The following is a 14,835-nucleotide window of genomic DNA, read 5'->3' as shown; positions in this document are numbered from 1 at the left end:
GAACACTAGAACTTATTCCCCCTATCTAGCTATAATTTTGTATACTTTATAGTATTTATTTCCAAAACTAAATTTTAAAAACTACGTCTTGTGATTTGAAAATTGACCCATTTCAGATCCTCTTATACCTACAAAAAGCACAGTCATCTATAAGGAAAATTTCATTCCTGTTTTGGAGATGAAAATGTCTATTTGGATCTTATAGCTGCTGCTACTGTGATTAAAAGAACAATATCACATATGATACATCTTTTTTACTAGTGCGACAATTGATGTATGAGAGTTTTCTCCCCCAGATATGGTCCAATTTGAGAAAGTAGTATAGGGGTGTTAAGGAACTCTGATCTCTTTCTGAGGTCAGAAGTCCAGCTTTACAGAATGTGTCCAGAAGGGAGGGCAAGCTGGGTGGCTGCTCACGCTTGCATCGTTAGGGAGCGATGTTTCTTCTGGGCCCCTTCCTACCACCCCGCTCTCTGTAACTTGCTGATGAATCCTGGCCTGGCTGTGAAATCATCCAGTGGAGTGATGGGCTTCTGGCCTCTGCAGAGGAAAAACTCTGGGTTAATTCAAGTACAGCGTGTTCTCTTTGTTTTGCAGCTGGTGTAGGGATGGAGTCTAGTACAAGTAGATTGAATCAAAAGGAAAATGAAGGCATTCACTGTCTGTTTCATGGAGGATGGCTCATTTAAAGTAAACACCATTTAAATAGTCTCCAAATGGCCCATTCTATATGAAGTCATACAGGATGCCCCCTTTAGGCTGTCATTCTCCTTTAAATGGATCGCTTTGTGTATACTGCGTTTTAATGCTATTCAACCTTAAACCCCATATGTGGGCCTCATCAGGTCACGGGTTTCGGCGCACATGTGGCAGCCATACCTTCAACATTCTTCGCCTCTGCCTTCAGAAAGTCAGCCTGAACAGGGGGAGGCAGTAAAGATGAGAGCTTACAGATGATGATGATGACACCCCTATACTACTTTCTCAAACAACTGCAATGATGACAAAGACAGCAGTTAACATTTCTTGAACACTTACTATATGCCAGTTATTATGTCTAGTTGATCACTATATATATCACTATATATAATATCTAATTTAACCCTCACAAAATCGTATGAGGTAGATATGACGATTATTCCATTGTTATACAAGAGGAAGTTGATGCATAGAGAGATTCAATAATGTGCCCAAAGTGGTAAATGTGGAACAGGGAATTGAACCCCAGCTGTCAGATTCCAGAGCTGGACCTCAATCAATGGACATAGCCAAGAGAGATAAACTCTCATCAGTTCTCTTTGCAAGGTAGGCTCATCCTAAACAATAGACAACCTAGAAATTATTTCTCTTTGTCTTGGGAATGTATGCTTTGCTTTCTGGAGGCAGTGTTTCCACCTTGTTATTTACAGTTTTTGCAGGCTGATTTGAAGATGAGGTCAGGTGTTCCCTGTGGCAGTGGGCAGTCTTTATGCAAGATTGGGCTCATTGGTATAATCCATGAACAGACAACTCAAAAGAGACTTTTCTACTAAATGAGGATACTAGAAATGTCCTCACGACAATGAATAAAAACTTTCCCCAGAGCACTGGAAGTCTTCAGTGATCTCAGTGCTGGCTCCAGCATTCACCCAGGATCAGGGCAAGAAGCCCAGGGCCAGACACTAGTGAGAAGCTTCTGAGAAGAATTTGATCAGGGTCTTTGGGAATTGGGTTCCTGGCTGGTTCCTATTTGGCCCAGCCAGTTGATCTGCCCCTATTTGACTGTCACTTGGTAGCCAAGAAATTTTTTTGCTTTTAAAAGCTTGAAATATGAAACAGTTTATTTTGAATGATCTTCACTAAGTAGGGGAACTTTAGGAATCTAAGAAAATAAAAAATCTTGTGGGCTGTATAGGAGGAAATCACCGTGAGCATTTAAAATATGGGTTTGGGTGATATTTTCAATACATTTCCAAAAAAAATCATTTTCTTTCCATTATTTAACTTCAGAGAAGGCTGCAAGGAAACAATGACAGTTCTAAAATATTTTTGTTGGACTCAATTCAGGTTTTGTTATCACTGTTGCCATCTCACTCCCAAACTCTGGGTCATTTAAGGCTCTGACTTTTTTATTGCTAATCTCCATTTCTCTGCCCTGCCATATCCCTTTGTGGCATATAGTGTCCTGCCCACATCACCTAGAGGGTACTGACATTCTGATAAAGGTGCTTGGACATGATGTGATTAGGCACTCTGTGGATTCTGGGTGACCTTGTGTAGGGATCTAACAAATACCTCTTACTCCATTAGCAGTGTTTTCTCTTGGAAGTAGATTCAGTTTCTGCTGTTTCCACAAGTCTCATCTTGCCCATGGTCTAGATGAATGGTAGAAGAAACAAACAGGCCAGGTATGGTGGCTCATGCCTATAATCGCTCACGCCTATAATCCTAGCACTCTGGGACGCCAAGGCGGGTGGATAGTTTGAGCTCAGGAGTTCGAGACCACCCTGAGCAAGAGCGAGACCCCGTCTCTACTAAAAATAGAAAGAAATTAGCTGGACAACTAAAAGTATATAGAAAAAATTAGCCAGGCATGGTGGCACATGCCTGTAGTCCCAGCTACTCGGGAGGCTGAGGCAGAAGAATTGCTTGAGCCCAGGAGTTTGAGGTTGCTGTGAGCTAGGCTGACGCCACGGCACTCTAGCTTGGGCAACAGAGTGAGACTCTGTCTCAAAAAAAAAAGAACCAAACAGGCAGCAAAAGCTCAGGTCAAAAATTCAGTACATGAGGTAGGGAGACTAGCTGTTATGCATAGTGTTTTATTCTTAAAAGGATTTCTTAACAGGGTGGTGTCTACTTTTTCTCTCTAAATTTTTTCTTCCTTCTGAGTTATATTTTTATCATTTTAGTAGTATCTCTGCACCAAAAATATTGTTCTTTTTCTGTTAAGATTACTTTAATTGATTGATTAGTTTACTAGGTCAATTTGTATCCAGTGTCCTGGGTATTTTGTGTCCTTCAATCTGAAAACTCATGCCCCTTTCAGTTTAGGGCAGTTTTCTCTAATTTTTTGACTGATGACTTCCTCCCTTCTGTTTTCTTTGTTATTTTTTTCTGGAGTTTCTATCTTTTGCTTGGACCTTGAACCTCCTGAATTGCAATTCTATTTTTCATCATCTTTTTGTCTTTTTTTTTTTTTTCTAATGCTCTATTTTCTGGGAAATTTCTTCAGCTTTATATTTCATCATATCCCTTTTATTGAGCTTTTCTTTTTTTCTTTCATGTTTTTAATTTTCCTTACTTATGAGTTCTCTCTCCTTTTTTTTAAAACTGTACTGTACTTGTTTCAGGGCTACAATAAATTCTTTTAATTCTTAGCATTTGTATGTTTTATGTTTTTTGAAGTTTTTTCTTCTTGTGTGATTACTACCCTCCAAGTTGCTTGTTTCTGTTTATTTTGGTCTCCTGGTTTTGCATTAGAGGCTTTCTAAGAATGCTCAGAGATCCTTGGTTTGTCTGCATGCATTTAGGAGTAGGGGCTAAAATACTGATTAGAAGCTCTGAGTGCATACCGAAGGCTTATCAACCATGAGCTTCACCATAGGCTGATCACAGAAAACCTCCAGGGTCCTTAAGCATCTTCTCGTGGCTGGTCTGCTTCCTTCAGTCTCCTGGGTAGAGGGTGAAAGCCTGGCTGCCAGCTTTCTGGGAACCAAATAAGAGAAAATGGCTGGTGATCTCAGCATCCTCTGTGCATATGTTCATCTAATCCCTTCATTTGCCTTCAACTGTGCCATTCCTTCCCCCATCCCTACCCCCTAGTCCAGAGGCCCTCTCTGACTCTCTAGAAAATAAACCTCCAGTTATTAGCTGGAATGTGGGGGGTAGGTTGGGCCTAGGTATGCATAGTGGAGGAGGCGGTCGTGGATCTGAACCCTTCTTAGACATTCAACCAGGCCTGCTTAGTTCAGCACTGCCTCTACCTCAGAGCCTTTTCTAGGGGATAAAATGAGGTGGGTCTTATCTTTCCCAACTGCTAATTTAGTTGTGCTGCATCATTTGCCACTTTCCCATCTGCATTCTAGCTTCCAATACTATTTTGTTGCTGTTGATTCTTGTTTTATTCTTCTTGTTCTTGTTGGTTTATGCCTTTAAAAAAAATCCTTTTGCTGTCCTTTAGTGGAGTTTGGGGAGGAAGTAGAGGTGCCCTGATTCATTCAAACTCCCATTTTTATCTGAAAGCCTTATCATTGCTGCTTATTTACTGAACCCCCAAGGGTCTACGTTTTTAAGGAGGAAAATCTAATGGTCCGTGGTAAATGCTCTAAAATGTACTTCAGAGAAACAATGACAGATCATAGCCCGTTGAGTAAGAAAATTTGGTTATTTGAGTTTTTTTTTTTTTAAACAAGGCCTTTCAAAAGATTTAGTTCCTCACCCACAACCTCTCTCCTCTCCTTCCATCTCCACCCTCCCTCCCACCTGCTCCAGCTCTCATCATGTTGTCCGGTACAAACTTGCGTTTTTCATGGAGCAGTCGCAGGAGGCATCAGATTGCAGGGAATGAAGTAGTTATGGGAAAGTGGAAAAATTAGGGAGGTGGGCATGGAATAACTTGTCATGCCAGATCCATGTCATGCTTTCATCGAGAGTCCTGTGACTGTCCCTACCCGCTTCTTACTGGCTTGGGATCAGAGCAGTGATTCTCGTAAGGCTGTGGTTTTGCTTCAAGCCCAGTAGAAGCAATCACTGGATTGGCTCCAGCATCACTGGATTTGATTGTCTCTTTAAAGAGGAGCATGCCTTCAACGTCTTAGTCAGCTACAAAGAGAGGGATCTCAAGAATGGCCGTTTTGGTTCCAAAAGCAGGATGGAACTTCTAAGCAAACTTAGAGAATGGCTGCCTCTGTTGTGGGTTTCCAGCAGTTCTGAGCATGCCCTTCTGTATGTCTCCTTCAAGTATCTCCTCTAATGACTTCCAAACTTGAATTTCACCAGAAATCATTTATTTTTTGCTTTCCTACCTTCCTGAGTTCAGAATTAGTGGAGAGATAGACAAAGGACCCAAGGATATGGAGATCAAAATCTAACCTCTATTATTGATTTTTACTGGTAAAGCACTTTGAAAAATGTCATGTTAGATCTGCTGGCCAGTGTGGACATATTAATATTTTGACCCTGAATTTGACATCTTATCCACTCACTGACCAAATTTGACAGCCACAGGTCACTTTATGGGTGTTTAACCCTCTAAAATTTAAAGTAAGAAAGAGAAAAATAGCTCCTACAAGGGAGTTTGTAAAGAGACCAAAAAAAAAAAAACAAAAAAAAAAACAGGTGTTACTCTAATGGAAGTTCCTCCCCATAGGGACATGAAGAGTGGAGAATGTGTTCCTTAGTATAAGATGATATCAATTCCCCTTAAGACATACCATCAATTTATAGCACATGCTCAGAAAAAGATGCTATGTTAAATCAGATCGTATGACACATTCAGATTTCAGAAACACTCAAATTATTTTCCCATCTTAAAAATGGGGGAAGGATAGTGTTATAAGTTATAAATCATTCCTTCCATTGATAAAAAAGCCTTCTCTAAAGTTTGAACTAAGTAGAGAGTACACACTCACCCGGGGCGGGGAGCCCCATGTGTAATCCCATCCCTGTGACAAACCAGTTGAGGGGCTGTCGCTCCAGTGAACCTTTACGCCTGGTTTCCATCCGCTCAAAGAGCTAAACAGATAAAAATGATGGGGGGTCAGACCTGAACTTCCTCAGCTAATTAGTTTCTGACTTGGTACTAAAACCCAGCTGTCTGCCTTCCCTGGCCTCATGTATTTTCTACTGTGTCCATTTTAGATTGACTTGAATTAAAATTAGACAAAGTAGTTACAGCACAGAAGTGACCATTCCTTTGTCATTCGTTCATTCAACAGATGTAAGTCGAGCATCTTTTTTAATGCCAAATACCGTGCTAGGCAATAAAGATAGTAAGATACATTCTCATCTCTATAGGAGCATACAGCCTATGCCCTTCCGTGTTTGCAGCTGTGAGTGACCACCTCACCCACCACCCTTTATTTATAGCCTCACTTGAAGGGCTTCAAACTGATCCCTGGAAGAGACCCAAACCTCCTTGGCTGCCTTGAAACCATCATCCCTCTTGTGCCTTCCCTGCATCCTGGAATAATGCCCCTTCAGTTAACGTGACCCACCCTCAATAGTTGGTGCTCACCAGCTTATCACACAAGCTCTTTGAGTGCCTCAGGAGAAGAAATACAGAATAAGGTCCGGAACCATATACTGGCCTCACTAAAGTTTTTCTCTTTCTGTTTGTAGGGTACGCAAGCTGGCATTACTATGTAACTATGCCCATGCCAGCCTCCACCTTCACGATTGCAGTGGGATGCTGGACAGAAATGAGGCTGGAGACGTGCTCATCAAATGCTTTGGCAGCAGAGAGACCCTTGCCACTCCCCGAGGCTGACTTCAGGTTTGTGTTTGGGAACTTGCTGAAAAACAAACACTTGAGAAAGCAGTATGATGCGTTTCTTCCTAGTACTGGGAGTGTGAGTCATCCCTGCTGAGAAACTAAACCAAAATAGGAGTAATCAAAGCAGGAAAAGCCCTACTAGGAAGGAAGGAGAGTTGAGAGATAGAAATGTGGGCATATTATTTATGCAGAAAGAGAGAAGAAAATAAGTGTATGAAATCCTGTAAAATCAGGCGAAATATTTATATGTATTTGGTTAAATTAACAGAATCCTCAGATTCAACACTTTCTCTCCTCCTACAACTTTTAACTTCGGTTTTCAGTGCTCCTGTAGCCAAAAATATAACTTCATTAAAAAGAAGTTGCTTGTCTGATGTATTACTTGTCGGCCACTCTGCTGTTTCAGTTCTAGTGACTGCTGTTAGCAGTGTGTTTTAGGGACATCCTCCCTCAGTGGTGCTAGTAGCCGCTTTGGGAACACAGGACGTAAGAAAACTGTCACAAGACTATTGGGTTAAGGGAATCCTGCTGGGTCAGGGCTTTGTTAACAGTAGTGATTTCTTTTCTTTTATTTCTTTTCAGTATGAACCAGAGAAAATCAGTTTGAGGTTTTTAAAAATTAGTAGAGGCCAAGTGAGGGAGAACCTTTTCACGCTGGAAGGCCGCATTAATTTAGCTGTAATCAAATAAGGCCACATTCAAGAAACTTCAATTAAATATACTTAAAAATATACATTATTTTGTAAAAATCTAACTACTATGTGCTTAATAATTTCAAAAAATGAAAACTATTTGTTAATTTTAAAGTTAACTAATGTTTTAATGACTGTGTTGTGTCTGCTTTTTGTTGGAAAGCATGCGAATATTTGGTTGCAGCACAGAGGTCTGCAATTTCAGTTGATCCTCTAGTTGGGGATCAATCATTTGTGACCTGAAGGGCGTCATGATTTGGGTTAGGTAGGAGAATGTAGATTTGCAGCAATAAGTGGTTGGAAAGCAAGAAAGCATTTTTCGGGCATGTTGCTGAAGGTTCAGGTATTCTACTGCATTTTTCCATATTTCAACTGGACTTTTCTTAGTATCAAACAATGACTTTAAAATGTCATCTACTGAGAGCTCAGTCAATTCCATCTGTAGTTCTTTAGGTGCCTTAGTGATACCAACTAGGTGAGGCTAAAATGCTAATTTGAGTGTGATGTCATGATTCTCAAAGTCAGTGAAACTTTCATTGTATTCTCCAGTTAACAGGTCTTTAGCAGAGGCATATTCTTCAAATGATTTGCATATATCATCCTGCTCATCAGTGACCTTTACTAATGGGAAAATGTTCATCTGAAATTTCCTTTTGAAGAAGAAGTGTTTTGAAAAAAGATAGCTTTTTTTGAAATGCTTGGATTTTTTGCCACATATCATATATAGACTTAGTTTTACCTTGCAAAGAAATATTCAATTCATTTTGATATGACATGATATCACACAGAAATGCTGCATTCCTATAGAAATCTTCTTTCAATAATTCACATTACTGATTCTGTTCTTCATAAAATTTAACTATCTGTTCTCACAGAGATAAAATTTTGGCTAACACCTATCCCTGCAATAGCTGATGTACTTTAGAATGATATGGAAAATTCACACTGAATACCTCATCATTCAACTTCAGCATTTTTTTTTTTTTTTTTGAGACAGTATCTTGCTCTGTTGCCCAATAGAGTGCCGTGGCATCAGCTTAGCTCATAGCAACCTCAGATTCCTGGGCTCAAGTGATCCTCCTGCCTCAGCCTCCAAAGTAGCTGGGACTACAGGCGTGCACCACTACACCCGGCTCCTTGGGCAAAGCCACATTTTCCTTATTTATAGAACGAAGACTTTATCCTGGGTTCTCAGATTTTTCAGGGTGAAGAAGTGCTTTGCTCTTCATCTAAAGCCTCAGGGTTAATTGGTTGTTAGAGGAGCTGTGCAGCTGAAAAATGTGTGCCTTAGGAAGGCTCGGGGAAGGCAAAGACAGGCATTTGTTATTTTGCCCTTCTAGCCATATTCCCAAGAGACGCAGGGTGGGGAATGGGCTGCAGCCACGTCCTGTGTGCTCTCTATTTCCTGCCCTGAAGCAACTGAAATGGCTTCTCAGTTTTCTCACATCCATTATTCTGAAAGGAGGATATGGCCAAATCGAATGAGGATTCTGGGAAGAGAAGATGTCTAAAATTCCTGTTGAGATTTAGGCGGAGAGGTAAATACTGCCCCCCTCTCTGGTCCTCCTGAGTTCAGAGCCGGTTGAGGAATAGACAGAGAAGATAAAAGTAAAGGTTTTCTTATCGACAGAACTGGCCTGAGGAACTGCTTAGGCGCATGTTCTCAGTGGACTTTCTAAATTAGACAAATTTACCCACCCAATTACCAACCCAGCTGGACTGCTACCAGCCTCCACAACACAGATGCACAGCTTGCCTAACGCAGGGCAGAGAGCAGGCCCCAAAGTCCCCCTTCTCTGGGCAAGCAGATTCAAAAAGGGAAAGCCCAGAGTGACCAAGCCAATCAGGTGAGCTGGGGAGAGAGGTCAAGGGTGCCATTCTAGGGCAGTATGTCCTTTGATGGACCTTGAGGCCTGGGGAATGGGTTCCTCCCACTCTCCCTTCCATGTCTGACAGACTATGACTAAGTTTTCCCTTCATTTATCAATGTGCTTGTCCATCAAGAATGTACTGCTGATAAAATAATAGCTTACATTTGCTTAATCCTGCCTGGCTGCGTGCTTCACGTATGCCATCTTTAGTCATCACAAAGTGGCTTTGTATTTTATCCATTAAATCTCTGACTCCCTGCAACATTTGCCAGCAAAGGTGCTCTGAAGTGCCAGTCGAAGTAGTGTTTTCGGTTATGTTCACATCTGGTCCCTTTTGCCTTCCCAGCCCCATCTCTCCCTCAAACCTTCCTAAGACCACCAGCCCAATTTATGTAAATCTAACTTTTATAGGGGCCTTATATGCCACAAGTTTTCATTTGCCTCGTGTTCATCTGGGTTCCAGAAATTTGGCCAAAGTATTGGTCACTGAACTTTTTTGATCACTGTTCACATGGGCGAAATTATAGGAAAAACGTTCCGTCTTCCTGCTCCAGTTTCACACATGCTCCAGCCCACTCTGGGTGAGCATTTTAGTAAATACATTAATTATATGGCACTCAGATAAACTGTCAAAAGTTTATTAATTTTATTTTGGGGCAATATAACCTCCTCCAGCTACAGGGAAATCTTTGTACTATGTTTATTCAATCTCTTGAGACCTTTGTTGGGGCCATACAGTTTAAGTATGGCACAGAAACTTGGATAAAGTCCAGAGGAACTCAGCAAAAATGATTAAAGGCATGGAAAATGGACACTACAAAGAAGACAAGGCATTGAGGTTGTTCATTCTAAAGAGGAGGAGACTTGGTGAGCGAAGAGGTTGTCTCAAGAGTTATAAAGTGTATGAAAATGAAAAGTTGCCTTGAGTGGAAGATAAAGCATCTTTGAATTGATGCTGGGTCTGTGGACGACTATTCATGACTTTGTAAAAGTACAATGTTCCCTTACCTCTTCAGAAACAAGGCTGTTGTATGAAGGGGGTGCATGTCGTGAGTTATCGTAGAATTTTGGTGACAGAAGACACCCTAGAAACCATCTTAGCTTTTTTTATTTTTAATTAAAGTATAATTAACATACAACAAAATGTGCAGATCTTAAGTGTTCAGCCTAATGAGTTTTTGATGATTGTATGCACCCTAAATCAGATAGAGAACATTCCATCACCCCAGTAAGTTCCCTCATACCCTTTTCCTATCAATTCCCTCCTTCCTCTGGCAGTCACTTTTGTAGGACCACATTAGAGATGAGGAAAAAGAGGCCCCAGCTACTGAGTTGCTTGCCACGGGTCACAGTTAGTCAGTCTGAGAACAGCTGTTGAAGCCCACGTTTCCTGATTCCCATGTGGGAACCCACAAATGGCTTCCCTAATGCCATTTCCATTTCCATTTCCATTTTTATTGGGAGCCATCCTGGTTTCATTTGGTCTTAGTTTGATTGCCTTCAAATCCTGCATTATCTCCCAGCCTTTAATTATGAAAAACTATTCTAATTTATACAACTGAAATCATCTCCATCACCTGAGCTAATGTCATTTATGTCAAGACAGAATCTAACTCACCTTTTTCCTTTAACAAATTGGCTTTTTGGGTGAATCTTTGCCTACCTCAATTTATTCTCTAACCTTGGGGTTTTTGGCTGTAAGAAATAATCTTTCCCCATGGTGTGTTTCTAGGGAAGCCAATGGACTACCTCTTTGCAATATTGTGCTGTGGTAGATAGAATTTAAACATATGCCCCAACTCTGTCCAGAAGATGCCTGCACACCTCCAGTTTCTCCATTGTTTGACATGCTCTGAAAGCTTTTCGATAGAATATGAGCTTAAACTAGTAAGTGCATTGCATACCTGTGTAAATACATTCCAAAAAGGTATCATGGTGGTTAATTTAATAAATGGCCTTTTTGACTTTGTGAGACCTTTGATTGAATTGATTCCCAGCACAGTACTTGTCATTAGGCGGATGTTGCAGCCTTTTTAGTTAAATGTTTACCAACAGGCACCTTTACTCACTGTCTCCACAGAGCGAGATTATCAATCCAGGGACAATGGCCAGAGTTCAATGTCAGTAATTATATTCTTCCTATCACCTTATCCTGGCAGAAGTTTTTATGAATCTCCATATTTTCTATTTCGATCTCTATTTTGTTACCCTCAACTGTGACAAAATCTCGGTACTGGAAGATGTGTTCTATGCACCATGATGGGAGAGGGTGAGGCTTATTTACATAGCCATGTGGATCCCCTGAGCGCTGGCCTTGCATAGGTGAAAGTGACTTCATAAATTTGGAGAGGAATTATTTTTGCAGTCTGCCCATATTGGGACATGCCAACATTTCAAGACTTTTTCAGTATTCACTGAAAATAAGCACCTCTAGTTAGAATTATAATTTAAATTTAGAGAGATTTTCCATTGTGTTGGAATAAATGACGTGTTAACAGGTGAAAAAATAAAGTTCTCTTTGATGTAGGTTTCTTTGGATGGATAAGTTCTCTTGAGGCCTGTGAGTCAGGTTCTAGGAATTTTCCTTTAGCTCCGCCTTTGACGGAATAATTGGCAGTGGTCAGATGGTGCAGGCTGGGCTCTAATCTGTTTCCTTAAAAGGTTGACTGGGTTAAATTTGCTTGGAAAGTGGATTGGGGAAAATATTGTATCAAACATGCCTCTGCGTTCCTTAACAACAACTTTTGATGCACTTTGTAAAGAATGCCTAAATTACTTTTCAGTAGAATGGTTTGTATTCTTTTGAAAAGTTTGAACGTGCAAGTGTCTTTTGGTTCATTGTTGTAGCTCAGTCCAAGTGTGTTATTCTAGGAAATTCCAGAATGGGATCTTGAATTTGGGTGCACCATCTCTTCCCTTCTGAGTTATGAATTGTCCCGTATTTGGAGAAGATTTTTTTCTCTGATGATACTTGAAAGTACATTATTGAGGGCAGAAATTGTTTTTATTTTGGTGCGAGGTTGTTTTATTGAGTCTTAGGGGTTTTCCCCCCATTTTATTGTAAGACAAGATTTTACTACTTTCATTTAGCTTGGATTGAAGCTACTCCATTGATTCAAGCACATCAATAAATATTTTGACTTGTAGTTTTTCATTGCTGCACAGAACCATTCAAGCCAAGAATTCAAATGAACAGTCTTTGCTTGTGAGCCTGTCTGAACCACTGTCTCCTAATGTTGTCCACATCTGCAAGAGTTCTTCACCTCCACAGCAAGAAGAATAAACATGGTTTACCATTAAGTGCATCTATTTATTGTGTGGTGTTCCCCAGGTACATTGGCATTTGTGGTCACATGGAATACCCCTGCCGCTTCCAGAATGATTCTGCCACCACCCAGGAGATTATTCCTCATCGGGTCTTTGCCCCAATGTGCCTCAAGAGTGCCTGCCAAGAGACCCTTCTGCGGCTGATTCCGCCTTGCCTCTCAGCAGCACATTCCGTCCTGGGAACACACCCGTTCTCCCGGCTAGATGTACTCATTGTCCCTGCCAACTTTCCAAGTCTGGGGATGGCCAGGTATGTTGTTCCACTGTGGCACTTGGGGTACATGCTTTGGAAATTCTTTGACTATTTCTTGCTTTCCTTCAGCTCTGTCAGAGCTGTCATTTGATTAGAATGGAAAGGCTATGGTTGCTAATGCTTGGACATTCATTGCTGCCTTGAAGAGACAGTTTTCACATATACTTCATCATACATGAGCCTTTGGGTATCATGGGCTCAATTCAGACTGCCCTGAAAATAAAAAGCTTACTTTGTTTCTGGGATTGGGAATAGAGTGGTATATGTTGGATCACGGCTGATCAGTGGGTGTCAGCTTGGGTGATGAGAGCATAATGCTGATGAGCCCAAGGTCATGGCATTAGGCTCTGGGCACAGTAACATGACTTGGTCCCAAGGCCACAGGCTGCTCACCTAATCCTGACCAGCTGTCTCATCTGTTCTCACCACTAGTCACAAGGGCAACAACTTGAGAGTGAGAGACCGTGGATGCATCAGTGTAAATCTATCCCCACTGCTAGAAAACCAGCTCAAAGCAGATAGCTTTCTGGGGGTGCTGGGGGAGTCACTTGTCTTACTACTATTTTTTAATACAGCACATGCATTATTCTTATTGTATCTTGGTTTGTTTCCTACCAAAAATGAAAACCTGCAAGTTGAACCTCTCCCCTATATATTATTGACAGCTAAAATCCATTCATTAATGCCGTTGTTCACTTAGTAATGGGTAGTTGTGTTCTACTGAGAAAAGATAGGGAATGTACTCAAGATTTTACTTGGTTATATTTCTATTTGAAAATCTTAATCATTAACAGTGAATATGCTTGACTAAGGATGGGAAAAATAAGCTCATCAAAACATGTGACTTCAAGTTTTCCCCTATTAGTCAAGGAAATTCCTGCTGCCAATTAATTTCCATGCTTTTGAGCAGCTGTCATTTGTGGTGTTTTCCCTGAAAACTGCACACATTCTTAGTAAAACCCATGAGTAGAAAAGAACTGACCAGAACATTTGCTTTTGATCTTTACTACATACATATACTTTTAAAAAGCTGGCTGACTCGCCTTAATCCTTGAGGAGGTCTGAGAAAGTCATTTAGACTGATTTTTATCCTATATTTATAAAGATAATGGGAATGTAGAAACTAGGATAATTATATATATTTGGTTACGTGCATCATGTAATTGTCTTGAATGTCTATATATAGAATTTGTCTTAACAAGGGGGTTTCTTTGGTCCCTTTGAAGAGTCTGCTGGACTTAATTTAAGCAGAATTATTGGTGAAGAAAGGATTGTTGATTAAATGTTTCTCATTTGTACACAGTTTTGGGGGGGCCATATTTATTTGGTAGTTTTTAGCGCTTTATGAGAGTTGCAGTTTTTTAGGGCATGTTTGCTAACATTTCCGAGTTCTGGCCTGAGGCAACCAAAGGCAGAGTATTTTTCATACACAGGACCTTATTTTCTATAGCTTCTTCCTGACATCAGTCTGCTAAAACCAGAATTTGTTGACCTGCAGGCCATTCTATAAAGCTTCTTTTTTCAGGTTTGCATGCCCAAGCAGGTAGGCTGTGTGTTTGCTGCTTTTTGAGATATTTAAAGTGATTTAAACGTGCTTAACTCGGTATTTTTAAAATAATAAGCCTCAGTACCCTAAGGCCAAATGGTACTGGGCACAAATGTCAAAAAATGTGATGGTGATAATAACTTAGCAGCAACAAGACTGCTTTTATGCTTAAAAACAGGAGAACCGTACATTTAAGAATTTGTGGTTGGTTGTCAAATATCATTTTTTTTCCTTTTTAGACTGTGGAAATGAAGTTTGCCCAGGTCTAGATGTTTTCCTGGGCTTCGTTACCATCCTCTGTATTTGAGCTGTGGAAGGGGGATTGTGGCGTCTTCCACTGCCAGTTGGGGTGGGCAAGGGGGAGCTCTCTGTTTTTCCAGGCTTTGACTTAAATTGATTCCACTTGCTTGGCTTGACTCTATCGGGATCCCAACACCTTGAGCCACATGCAGCTGAGTGGGGTTTATGACTCAGCTGGCTGCTGGGGCCCTGCTGCTTTATTTATGGTCGAGGCTTTGCATGAGGTTCTGTAAAGCAAAGCTGGAACAAAAGCGACAGTCTTGTAAGGCAACTCTGTACCCTAAACAGGAATAGAGAAACCCCAAGGCTAGAAGGAGCCATCCAAAAAGACCTCCACCCTGAAATTTGCCATTGGTCCTGTTAATTATAATATG

At 40.8% G+C, this 14,835-nt stretch overlaps 1 protein-coding gene across 6 annotated transcripts in view; it reads left to right on the top strand.

The window, feature by feature from the left end:
- The window catches only part of LOC123646463 (aminopeptidase O (putative)), a 349,846-nt gene that overhangs the window by 59,476 nt on the left and 275,535 nt on the right, over nt 1–14,835 (top strand). For all 6 annotated transcript variants that reach the window (XR_006737901.1, XM_045563458.1, XM_045563459.1 and 3 more), the window contains 2 exons: nt 6,319–6,472; nt 12,367–12,612. Coding sequence is in view for 5 of the 6 variants with exons in the window: in XM_045563458.1 (XP_045419414.1) it covers nt 6,319–6,472; nt 12,367–12,612 (400 nt within the window). In the remaining variant the exon portion in view is untranslated. The remainder of the gene's footprint in view (nt 1–6,318; nt 6,473–12,366; nt 12,613–14,835) is intronic.

Source organism: Lemur catta, chromosome 10 (genome assembly GCF_020740605.2).
Source record: "Lemur catta isolate mLemCat1 chromosome 10, mLemCat1.pri, whole genome shotgun sequence".
Lineage (NCBI taxonomy): Eukaryota > Metazoa > Chordata > Mammalia > Primates > Lemuridae > Lemur > Lemur catta.
The sequence above is the reverse complement of the archived record's forward strand: the minus strand, read 5'-3'. Positions and strand labels throughout refer to the sequence as shown.